Source organism: Hemitrygon akajei, chromosome 24, assembly GCF_048418815.1.
Source record: "Hemitrygon akajei chromosome 24, sHemAka1.3, whole genome shotgun sequence".
Taxonomy (NCBI): domain Eukaryota; kingdom Metazoa; phylum Chordata; class Chondrichthyes; order Myliobatiformes; family Dasyatidae; genus Hemitrygon; species Hemitrygon akajei.
The window spans coordinates 56,232,874-56,246,035 of NC_133147.1; the positions used below are offsets into that span (position 1 = coordinate 56,232,874).

The window sequence follows — 13,162 nt, forward strand, 5'->3', positions numbered from 1 at the left end:
CGGCTTAAAGGCACTGACCTTTCCTTTAGAAAACTCTACCCAATCCTTTCTGCTATATTTCGCAGGGATTAACACGTGGACAGCCAACGAATTCCTTCCGAATGAGGATCAAACAAGGTCGAACCTGTTTCACCGTCGAAATTGACTTTCCTCGATCTTTTAGCTCCCGAACTCCGATCTTCACTCTCCACTGATTTTTAACTCGCAGTATTATGAAGAAACTGCCGGCAATGATCTTTTAAACTTTAGTCATTAATTAAAATTCCATCTTTCAACCAAACTGTGTCATAATATTGGACCACGCAGTGGCATGGAGTCAAAATGGCAAATCCAGCCACGAACAGCCCCTCCTCACAGGGAGGGGTCCTCCTCTTATACCCTGTAAAGAAAACCTGTCACATGACCTCTACTGGCGGGAAAATGACGTCACTCCAACATCACAAGACCACTACCTTAAGTCCAGTATAGCTTCAACACCACTGTCACGTGACAAGTACAAGATACCCATGGGTACGTAACACCTCCCACCAAAAAAAAACTTTGGTCTGTCAAGAACAAAATTTTAACAATTGTTTACAAGGAAAAAAACAAATGTATAAATTTTATAACATACACAGTATGCATAGTATCATCATATAACGTCTTACAACTTACAATACAGTAGGAGTGTTACAATTGTAAAAAACTACTCCAAAAAAAATTACATTGTACATTCAACTTCAAGATAGACAATCAGCAAGCACATTATCTTCACCTCTAATATGAGTTATCACAAAATTGTACTCTTGTAACATCAAATTCCAATTTAATAACCTTCTGTTTTTGTTTTTCATCTTACTCAGAAACACCAACGGATTATGATCAATGTAAACAATAAGTGGTTTTTGAGTTGTACCAACATATATGTCAAAATGTTATAAAGCTAAAACAAGAGATAACAATTCCTTCTCTATTGTCGAATAGTTTCTTTGATGCTTATTAAATTTCTTAGAAAAGTAAGCTACTGGATGATCAACTTCATCACCCTCATTCCTTTACATTAATACTGCTCCTGCAGCCTCATCACTAGCATCTACAGCTAATGAAAAAGGTTTTTCAAAGTCAGATGCCTTGAGCACAGGTTGTTGACATATCATAGTTTTCAACTTTTCAAATGCTTCTTGACAAGGCACTGTCCACACAATCTTCTCATTCTTCTGCAAAGGGTTAATTAATGGAAGGGCAACATTAGGAAAATTCTTACAAAATTTTCAATAATAACCTACCATTCCCAAGAATCTTCTGAGAGTTTTTTTTCCCGTTGGAGTGGGAATCTCTAAAATTGCCCGAACTTTTGCCTGAACAGGAGCTACCTTACGTTGACCCAAAACATAACCAAGGTAAGCCACAGTGGCATGTCCGAATTCACTCTTAGCTAAATTAATAGTTAAGTTAGCTTTTGAAAGCCTTTCAAACAATTTCTCCACCGCAATAATGTGTGCTTCCCAAGTATCATTTCCTGTCACTAAATCATCAATATAAGCATCTGTGTCTTTCAATCTCTGAATCACAGAGTTAATCATCCTCTGGAAAGTACCTGGGGCATTCTTCATCCCAAATGGAAGAACATTATATTCATATAGCCCAGATGGAGTTACAAATGCAGAAATCTCTCTACCTCTGTCCGTTAGTGGAACACACTTATACCCTTTCAATAAATCAATCTTTATAAGGAACTTTGCTTTTCCAACTTTATCTACACAATCATCTACTCTAGGAATTCGATATGCATCTGTTTTCGTTACAGCATTCACCTTCCTATAGTCCGTACAAAACCTAATATTACCATCTGGTTTTGGCACCATAACACAAGGTGAACTCCAGTTCGAGTTAGAAGGTCTAATAATATTATTCTCTAACATATATTTAATTTCTTTCTCAGCAAGTTCACATTTTTCTATGTTCATCCTATATGGGTGTTGTTTAATAGGTTTGGCATATCCAACATCTACATCATGTGAATCTATAGTCGTCCTTCTCGAAACATCTGGAAACAAATCCTTATATTTAAAAATTAATTTCTTCATCTGCTGTTTCTGCTCTGGCTGTAAATGTGCTAGTTTCCCATCAATATTTTCCAGAATGGTTGAATTTGGTAACCTGACAGAAACAATGTTTGATTTAGAATGAAATTCAGATGAATCATCTATCATGTTCCTAGTTAAATCAAATTCATTATCATTAACCACAACAGTCACAGTATCAGATTGCTTCTCATAATATGGTTTTATCATATTTATATGGCAAAGTTGTGTTGGCCTTCTACGATCTGATGTTTTTATCAGGTAATCCACATAATTGATTTTAGACACAATTTCATAAGGACCATGAAATCTAGCTTGTAAAGGATTCATTTGCACTGGGAAAAGAACCAGCACTTTATCTCCAAGCTTAAACATCCTCATCCTACCTTCTTTATCATACCAAGTTTTCATTTTCTCCTGAGCCAATTTTAAATGTTCCTTGGCTAAGCTACAAACTTTATGTAACCTGTCCTTAAATTTCAAAACATAGTCCAACAAATTAGTGTGTACTTCCTTACTAATCCACTGTTCTTTTAATAAAGCTAAAGGTCCTCTAACTCTATGCCCAAATAGAGTCTCTAGCTTTATCACTGAGTCCATGGAATTCCTTCCCTTCCTAAAACCACTCTGATAACTTGCCAACATTCCCCTCTTCTCAAGATCATACGATGACTTTTCTGTTATCATCCTTTCCATTATCTTGCATATATTTGATGTTAATGCTATTGGCCTGTAGCTAGTGGGTTTTGACAGATCCTTGCCAGTTTTCCTTATTGGAATTACTACTGCTTCTTTCCATGCACTTGGTAATCTTCCCCCTCCCACACTCTGTTGTAAAGATGCAGCAACTTCAAGAGCGCTCCTTCCCCTGGAATTTTTAGCATTATATAGCACATCAGATCTGTCCCTGGGGAGGTTAGTCTCGATATCTTTATTGCTCTCACCATCTCTGCCAACGTCATCAATTATATCATCAGTTTCTTCCCTCCTGTTTAACACAACTGGGAGTTGACTCATTGTTCTTTCCCTTCTCCTTCTCCACTCTTTAGTCAAATGTTTTTGAACTATGTATCTTTACAGATGACATGGCCATGATTTCAGCCTTATCCCTACTGGAGACTGCTGTTTCCTCCTCAGATATCATTACTGGATATTCCCATTCCCTTCTATCTCCTCCCATCCTCTTAATCATTCCCCATACCTCTCCCACAGGTGTCATTCGTCCTATTTTGTTGCAAAAACTCCTCCAACTTGCCCTTTTAACTTGATGTATAGTTCTTCTCATCACTGCCTGCACCTTCTTATATTGAATCAAATGCTGCATATTATGGGTTCTTTTAACTAGTCTGAACACTCTATTTCTGTTTTTTTTTATACAGCCTGACAACATTACTCTGTTCACCATGGTCCCAGTTTTCTATTCATCTTATTTTTACTCCTGGGTATAGATCTTTCTGCTGCCATAATAATTGCTGAAGTCACCTGACTTTTTAATTCATCTATATTTCCAGAAATGTCAATCCTTGTCAATGCTTGTTCACTCAACTTCTGGAACTTACTCCAATCTGCTTTTCCAAACACCCACTTTGGGATTCCACCACCTGATCTTACACCCACTGATCATGAAACTGGGTAATGATCGCTGCCTACTGTTGAAGCAGTGCAAACTCCCCAGTTACTAACTCCAGCCAAGGTATTAAACACTAATGTCATATTTAATACTGACTTAGTTCCTGTTGTTATGTTTATCCTTGTTCCTCGACCATCATTCATACATACTAAATCCTTTTCTTCCATCAAATCTGCAATTACCTTTCCATTTGAATCTGTAAATTAATCCCCCTATATTGTGCTGTGAGCATTGAAATCTGCAAACATCACTACTATATGTCTGTTTTAACCTTGTATCCTCACTAGGCTGTCCAAATCCAACCTTTTACATGAATTGTATTAGTTAACTATAACCACTTACTCCTCTTTCTCCCACACTTCCACCACTATGTATTCCTGATCATCTCCCTTTTTGAGTACCCTATATGGTATACCTTGTTCGACTAATATAGCACAACGCCCTCCTCTCCCTAGATTTCTATATTTTCTTATCATTGTATATCCATATACTGCAAAGTCTAAAGTTGGTTTCAACCAAGTCTCCTGAATACACGCTGCATCCGGTTTTATAACGATTTCTTTAATAAACTGCTTGAACTCCTGACTATTGGTCAGTAAGTTCCTTGCATTCCATTGCAAAAGAATCACCATAATTAGTATTAACCAATCCATGACAATTCCTGGTTTGACTGATAAGTGATGTTCTCCATCACTTCTTCCCATGTCAATCCTACTAACCCTAAATGGTTCATTGCTGGTTTGACAACCAGGTGAATTTTTCACTTTTTGACTTTACCTCCTCTGTACTATTAATCACTCCTGCAATGAATGTTACTAGAGCCTTTTTGTCAACATAAATACCATCATTTGTTCTTTGTTGCATCTCTCACATTCCTCTTGCTCCCTGTTCATTACAAGCATTATTCTGTTCTCTTGACATACTTACAGCTTCTGCATAAGTGATCTTTCTTTTCACTCATACTTCTTGAATTTTATTCTCCCGTCTCTTAACCTCGCACCCACTATATGCCACATTATGAGCTCCTCCACAATTACAGCATTTTGGTTGCACTCCTGTTCCACACTTTCCATATTCATGATCACCCCCATATCCAGCACGTCTCCTCTGCCTACTACAGTTTTTAGCTATGTGTTCAAACCTTTGACAATTATAGCACCTCAATGGATTTGACACATACACGCTTACTGGGTAACCCCTGAAACCCAGGAACACTTTCCCTGGCACTCCTTCTTCAAATCCAATCAACACCGATTCACTTTCCTTGTTCAACTCCCTCCTTTGTTGTTTTCAGTCTTTGAGCATTCATTACTTTTCCTCCTTTGATATTCCTCTTCAACTCCTCCATATTTATACTCATTGGTACCCCCCGTGATCACTTCTTTACATCCACCACCATTTCGTGCTCCCATCCTGTGTATTCCACCTTACGTTTTCCTATCTCTCTTAATTTGAGCGCTTTCTAAAGCTGTTCCTTATTCGCATATCTTACCAATAGGTTGCCATCATTAAGGACTTTTGCAAATACTATTTCCACTATCTTATTTGCCAGTGTTGTTGTTAGCACCAACAGGTTAATTTTTTGCATGTTTCCTTAAGCCTTCTCATTAAATCTTATTATGACAACACCTTCACTCTGATCTCGTTCATCTTCCTCACTTTCAGAGCGCTCTCCACTACCATTTTTATTCTTTTACTCCCTTTGTCTCGGTTTTCATTCATCCGTCCCCTGACTATCTCCTCATTCCCTTTACTTCTCCCTTCACAACCACCCATTTCTCCCCAGCTGCCAACCTCTGATCGGCTCACCCCTCAGTAGTTCAGCAACAAATCCTCAAGCTCCCCCAGGGCACTGCTCTCGGTTCCAACTAATACAACACCTCTAGGCTCCAGCACAGCGCCCCAACCTCTATGGTCTGGGACACATCGCCGACAGCTCTCCTGCCCACCAAGGCTCCTGTGAAGACCCAGAACCAACACCCACCTCCAAATCGTGAAAAAGAGCTGGAGGTGATAAGGGAATAAATAGGCTGTAGGTGATGAACCTGGAATAAGTGGCAGAAGACTGCCATTAGCTGCATGGAGACTGGGCGGGGTATGTATTTGTAGGCTGGGGAATGGGAGTGGGAGATGACGTAATAGTTATGGCATGGAAACGCGTGGAAATAGCCGGTAGAAACATTTAACAGCCTTGGATTTTTATCACAGTCCAGAAAAATATACCACGAGATACATGATGAAACTTGGGAGAAGATCTTACAGAACTTCCCATGGGAAATCCTCTTCCATATCAATAAATGCAGCGAGAAATCAATAAAGGTTAAGAGGTGTGGTTCTCTTAAGTAACTACATAGTTATTCTAATATGCGCCCAATTTGGATAGCGGAGCAACAGGTCCACATCAGAGGCCATGTCATTGGCTCTTCACGCAACCCAAGAACATCTGAACAACACATTTGCACACATAAGGATATTCTTTTCGACTACAACTCCGCCCTCGATACCATCACCAGCACAAAACTAATCAAGACCTTGGCCTCGTTGTGCAATTGTATCCTCCATTTCTTCACTTGTACTTCCAAATTCAAATTGGCAGCAATATCTCCTCCTCGATTTCCATCAACGGCTATTTTGTGCAGGACATTTTAGAGGGGGCAACTAAGCTCAACAAACCAAATAGATGTACAGAAGGGATAAGCGGAGCGACCATTGTTGGGAGTGGGCCAGTGATGAGAGTAGAAGCAACAGGCTTTTTCTCATCGAGGTTTCGGAGAAAGGGGGCTTCGACAAGGTAAGTGGGTAAGTGGACTTCGTTTTTGGTTTTTCTTTGCATTTTTTGGAGGAACAGAGAGTATGAAGGTAGGATTAATACTTTGCTCTGGGTAACGGATGTGGAAATCCAGGGAATCTTCCAGTCTCCCAGATAGCACCATCTGCGCCAGCTGCGCCGAGATGCAGCTCCTGAGAGACTCTGTTAGGGATCTGGAGCTGCTGTTCAATGACCTAAAGTTCATTAGGGAGAGTGAACTGGAGAGAGAGAAGAGCTACAGGGAGTTCATCACCCCGAGGCTGCAGGAGTTAGATAAGTGAGTGACGGTTAGGGAAGCAAGGGAAAAGAGCTCAGATAGTAGAGAGCACCCCTGTGGCCACCCTCTCAGTAATTGTTATCTTCTGTTAGATGCTGTTCGGGGGATGACCTGATAAATGACAACTGCAGCCATCGGATCTCTGGCAATGAGCCTGGATCCGTGATGCAGAATGGGAAGAGGAATGCAGTAGTCACAGGGGATTCTAGAGTGAGGGGAACAGACAGGAGTTCTGTCAGCCTGATAGAGATACTGCATGGTGTGTTGCCACCCACGTGCCATGTTATAGGATGTCTCGGACTGGCTGAAGGGAGCTGGTGACCAGCCAGATGTCTTGGTACATGTTGATAACAACGACATATGTAGAAAAAGAAGGAGGTCGTAAAGAGACAATTCAGGGAGTTAGTTAGGAAGCTGAAAGGCAGAACCTCTGGGGTAGTAATCTCAGGATTGCTGCTTATGCCACGTGTTAGTGAGCCATGACTCTCATGATCAGGTGTATTAATGTGAGGCAGGTAGTCTGCTGTAGGGGGCAGGGCTTTAGATTCCTGAATCACTGGGGCCTCTTCTGGGGGAAGAGCAACCTGTACAAAAAGGACGGGTTACACCTGAACCAAAAGGAGTCCAATATCCTAGCAGGCACATTGAAGAGAGCTGTTAGGGAGTGTTTAAACTAATTTGGCAGGGGATGGGAAGCGGAGTGATGGGGCTGAGGAAGGAGAAAACTAAAATAATCAAAGATAGTGTGCAACATAAATTATAGAAAGAATAGGCAGGATATGAGGCTTAACCAAAGCCAGTGTCATGAGTTACAGGGCAATCGAGGCATGGTACAGTTAAAAGAATAGAAAGCAACACATACTGGACTGAAAGTGTTGTATTTGAATGCAGGCAGCATAAGGAATAAAACAGACGATCATGAAATTCAGCTCCAGATTGGCAAATATGACCTTGTGGCCATCTGACTAACTGAAGACTGACTGTCATTGGAAGCTGAACGTCTGAGGATATATGATCTATCGAAAAGATAGGTTAGTAGGCAGAGGAGGTGTGTGGCTCTGTGTTTTAATTTTAAATCATTGGAAAGAGATGACATAGGATTTGAAGGTGTAGAGACTCTATGGGTAGAGTTAAGAAATAGCAAGGGTAAAATGACCCCAGTGGCAGTTGTATACAGGCCTCGAAACAGCAACCGGGATGTGGATTACAAATTGCAGCAGGAGATAGAAAAGGTGTCTCACAAAGGCAATATCATGATAAGAATTGGGGATTTTAACATGTAAGTGGATTGGGAAAACCATATCAGTACTGGACATCAAGAGACAGAATCGGTAGAATGTCTAAGGGATGTTTTTTTAGAACAACTTGTTGTTGACTCCATGAGGGGATAGGCTATGTTGGATTGGGTGTTGTGCAATTATCCTGAGGTAATAAGACAGCTTAAGATTAATGATCACCTAGGAAATAGTGATCACAATATGATTGTGTTGACACAGAAATTTGAGAGGGAAAAATAAAATCAAATGTGTCTGTATTTTAGTGGAATAAAGGAACTTACAATGACATGAAAGAGGAGTTGGCCGAAGTTAACTGGAAAGGGACATTTGCAGGAAGGACAGTAGAGCAGCAATGGCTCGGGTTTCTGTGAAAAATGAGGGAAGTGCAAGGCAGATCTATTTGAAATAAGAAGAATGTTTCAAAGGGAAGATGAATACTACCATGGCTGAAGTCAGAGCCAAAGTAAAAGCAAAGAAAGGGCAGACAAGGAATCCAGAGCTAGTGGGAAGATAGAGGATTGGAGAGCTTTTAAAAACTTGCAGAAGGTCATTTGGAAGGAGAAGATGAATTATGAGAGGAAGCTGGCGACTAATATCAAATATATTAAAAGCTTTTTAAAGTACATAAAGGGTAAAAAAGAGTTGAGGGCAGATATAGGACCAATACAAAATGAAGCTGGAGATACTGTAAAAGAGATGCAGAGGTGGCAGAAGAACTGAATACGTATTTTGTATCAGTCTTCACAGTGGAAGATGTCTGCAGTATACTGGACATTCCAGAGTGTCAGGGAAGTGAAGTTTGTGCAGTGAAAATTACGACTGAGAAGGTGCTCAGGAAGCTTAATGGTCTGAGGGTGGATAAATCTCCTGGAACTGATGGAATGCACCCTCGAGTTCTGAAGGAAGTAGCTGGAGAGATTGCGGAGGCATTAACGTTAATCTTTCAAGAACCAATAGATTTTCACATTGTACTGGATAACTGGAAAAATGTAAATATTACTCCAGTACTTACCAAGGGTGGGAGACAGCAGAAAGGAAACTTTAGACCTGTTAGCCTGACATCAGCGGTTGGGAAGCTGTTTGAATCCATAGTTAGGGATGAGATTATGGAGTACCTGGAGGCACCTGACAGGATAGGCCAAAGCCAGCATAGTTTCCTGATTGGAAAATCTTGGCTGACAAACCTACTGCATTTGTTAAAAAAATTACAAGCAGAGTAGACAAAGGAGTAGCAGTAGACATAGTGTACTTGGACTTTCAGAAGGCCTTTGACAAGGTGCCACACACGAAGCTGCAAAGCAACATAAGAGCCCATGGAATTATAGGCAAGTTATTAGTGTGGGTGCAGAATAGGATGGTCGGCAGAAAACAGAGTGGAAGTAAAGGTATCCTATTCTGGCTAGCTGCTAGTTACCAGTCGAGTTCCACAGGGTTCACTGTCGGGTCTGCTGCTTTTTACGAGTATGTCAATGATTTGGACTACGATTTTAATGGATTTGTGGCTAAAGTTGCCGATGATACAAACAGTAATAGAGGTACGGGTGGTGCTGACGAAATAGAGAGCCTGCAGAGAAACTTAGGTACTAAAGAAAAATGGGCAAAGAAGTAGCAAATGAAATACAACGTTGGAAAGTACATGGTTATGCACCTTGGAGGAAATAAATGGACAAACTGTTATATAGATGGGGAGAGAATTCAAAATGCAGAGATGCAGAAGGACTTGAGAGCCCTTGTGTAAGATACCCTAAAGGTTAATCTCCAGGTTGAGTCAATTGTTAAGAAGGCGGGTGCAATCTTGGCATTCATTTGTAGTTGTATAGAATAAAAGAGTTGGAATGTGATGTTGAGGCCCTATAAGGCACTCGTGAGACCACAATTGGTCTATTGTGTGTTGGTTTGGGCTCCTTATTTTAGAAAGAATATACTGACATTGGAGAGGGTTCAGAGAAGATTCTCGAGAATGATTCCAGGAATGAAAGGCTTACCGCATGAGAAAAGTCTGGCAGCTCTTGCGCTGTATTCTCCAGAGATTAGAAAATGAGGGGGGATCCCATGGAAACATTCCAAGTGTTAAAAAGCCTGAACAGATTAGATATGGCAGCATTATTTCCCATAGTAGGGGATTATAGGACAAGAAGGAAAGAATTCAGGATCGAAGAAATGAGATGCGGAGAAATTAGTTTAGTCAGAAGGTGGTAAATCTGTGGACATTTTTTGCCATGAGCAACTGTGGTGGCCAGGTCATTGGGTGTATTTAAGACAGAGTGCAATCAATTGTTGATTAGCCAGGGCATCAAAGGGTATGGGGAGGAACCAGGGGAATGGGGATAACTGGAAGAATTGGACAACCCCATGATTAAAGAGCGGGTTTAAAGAGCATGATTAAATGGCCTGCCTCTGCACCTATTCTTATGGTCTTATGGTCCAACAATGGTGCAGCACAAGGCTCTGAGCGCAGACCCCTGCGCTACTCAATTTACACGTATGAGTGTATGGTTATGCACAGCTTCAACGTCACATTCAAATTTACTGACAATACCATGATCGTAGAGCGCATGAAAAGTGGTGACGACTCAGCGTACAGGAGAGAGATTAAAAATATGGCTAAAGCGTGCCATAACAACAAAGCATTACAGAAGGAGGAAACGAGAGATCAATGAACCAGACTTTAATTACGAAGAAGCACTGCAGAACCTCTACTTTCTTTAGAGTACGTAAAGTTTCGGCATTACATCTAGAACTTTGACGAAATTCTGAATTCCAGCCACCGAAATCATGGACAACCTTGAACGGAAGATCCTAGAAAAAGGATTGGATATGCCCAGTCTATCATGGGTAAAGTCCTCAACACCACGAAACATATCTGCACAAAGAACTGTCGCAGGAAATCAGCACCAATCATCGGGGACGCCAGTCTCCAGCACTTACGTTCTTCTCGCGGCTTATTCAGGAAGAATGTACAGGACCCTCAGGATTCACACCACTATCTTCAGAAACAGTTACTACCCTTCAACCATCAGTCTCTTGAACCAAAGGGAACAGCTTCCCTCAACGTCACTTGCCCCGCCCTTGAAATATTCCCACAAGCTATCAACACGCTTTCAATGACTCTTCATCTCATGTTCTTGAGAGGCATATTTTGTATTAATCGTATTATTTCTCTTTTGTATTTGGAATTTGTTATCTTTTGCACACTGATTCAACATCCACATTGGTATGGTCTTTCATTGATTCTATTATGGTTGATATTGTACTGTGGATTCGATGAGTGTGCGCGCAAGAAAGTGTACCTCAGAGTTGGATATGGTAACATATATTTACTTCAATAATGCACTTGCTTTGAACATCGAAATTTCAATTGTGTCCATCATGTCCGAATGTCTGCAAAAACCATGATTCAAGAGAGGAATGGGGAAGATTGAAGGAAGACGTAGAATTGATCATAATACACGTGTCAAACCAAGGTGAGTGTGAATGTAAATTTGTTTACTCTACCATAGGCTAGACCTCTCAGTCGAAATAGTATTGTTCTAATTACTAGCATATATCACCTGGCTGAACTGGAGAACAAATTAAGCAACTCACCCACGACTGTTATCTTTATTCTGTCGCTCTGTCCTGACAATATGCTTCTACTGTATCTGGGAGTACAGTTAGACGAGAAGCTAGACTGGACTGCCAACACAGATGCCTTGTGCAGGAAGGCACAGAGTCGACTGTACTTCCTAAGAAGGTTGGCGTCATTCAATGTCTGTAGTGAGATGCTGAAGATGTTCTATAGGTCAGTTGTGGAGAGCGCCCTCTTCTTTGTGGTGGCGTGTTGGGGAGGAAGCATTAAGAAGAGGGACGCCTCACGTCTTAATAAGCTGGTAAGGAAGGCGGGCTCTGTCGTGGGCAAAGTACTGGAGAGTTTAACATCGGTAGCTGAGCGAAGGGCGCTGAGCAGGTTACGGTCAATTATGGATAACTCTGAACATCCTCTACATAGCACCATCCAGAGACAGAGAAGCAGTTTCAGCGACAGGTTACTATCGATGCAATGCTCCTCAGACAGGATGAAGAGGTCAATACTCCCCAATGCCATTAGGCTTTACAATTCTACCGCCAGGACTTAAGAACTTTTTAAAAGATATTATTAATGCTTTTTGAGATAGTGATTTAGATGCATATCATATTTTTTACTGAGTTAAGTATTGTATGTAATTAGTTTTGCTACAACAAGTGTATGAGACATTGGAAAAAGTTGAATTTCCCCATGGGGATGATTAAAGTATCTATCTTTCTATCTACTGGATACCATGCACGTGTAATCACAATAGTAATCCCTGACAGCAACTCCTCCGTTTGCGATGGTGAACGTTGTGCTGTTTTGGTATGAAACCTCTTCATTTACTAGTTGTCGGCCATTGTACAGGTGAAAGGTGCGACTGGAATATACCTGATCAGTTGTCTGACAAGTAAGTATAACCGACTCATCTGACACATAGACTTTATCAGGTCGGTCACTTGATATTCGAGGTTTTTGTGGCCGAGCTGCAAGGAAAGAAAATGAATTGATTCAGACTGTGTACAAGATACGTAATCGATGTTCTCATTAGCTCCCGTGCAAAACTCCTTGTGTGCAACTACATATTTCTCATGCATAATTACCATTATATAACTCGTCCCCTCTGAAGATGTAGTTGCAGAAATAGAATTTCCTGGAGGCAATAAGTGCCGTATGTCTGTATGCTTGAATGAATGATCCACAAGAAAGCTTTGCTAAGTTAAATGATTGCACCTCCAGAGTTATTACCTTGTCAGGAAGCTGAAGCAGAGATCCAACCACAGACCACGTACAGTGTGCAGTATGATATTTAAAGGGTAGCAAATCTGAGGGGTGCGGGCAACAAAGACGGCGTCAAAGTTCAGGAGGAGACTAAAAATTCCAGAGAAATCCAGAATCGGGCAACGGACCGAGTCGTTAATGAGACGGACAGACTTCAGATATCAATGCTGGAATGTCTCAGGAAAACTCACTGGCACAATCTGCCAACAAACAGGTGAAAAGACAGGACTGAAATACACTGAGAAATAAACAGAGAGACAGATGATAGGTGCCGGACA

The 13,162-nt window shown here is 41.0% G+C and overlaps 1 protein-coding gene across 1 annotated transcript in view; it reads right to left on the minus strand.

Annotated features, from left to right (window-relative positions):
• Positions 1–5,505: 5,505 nt before the first annotated feature.
• LOC140715759 (uncharacterized) overlaps positions 5,506–13,162 on the minus strand; it is a 36,947-nt gene continuing 29,290 nt past the window's right edge. Inside the window, exons 8-9 of the mRNA XM_073028129.1 lie at positions 12,354–12,589; positions 5,506–5,697 (exon numbers count right to left, since the gene is read on the minus strand). Coding sequence (XP_072884230.1) covers positions 5,506–5,697; positions 12,354–12,589 — 428 coding nt within the window. The remainder of the gene's footprint in view (positions 5,698–12,353; positions 12,590–13,162) is intronic.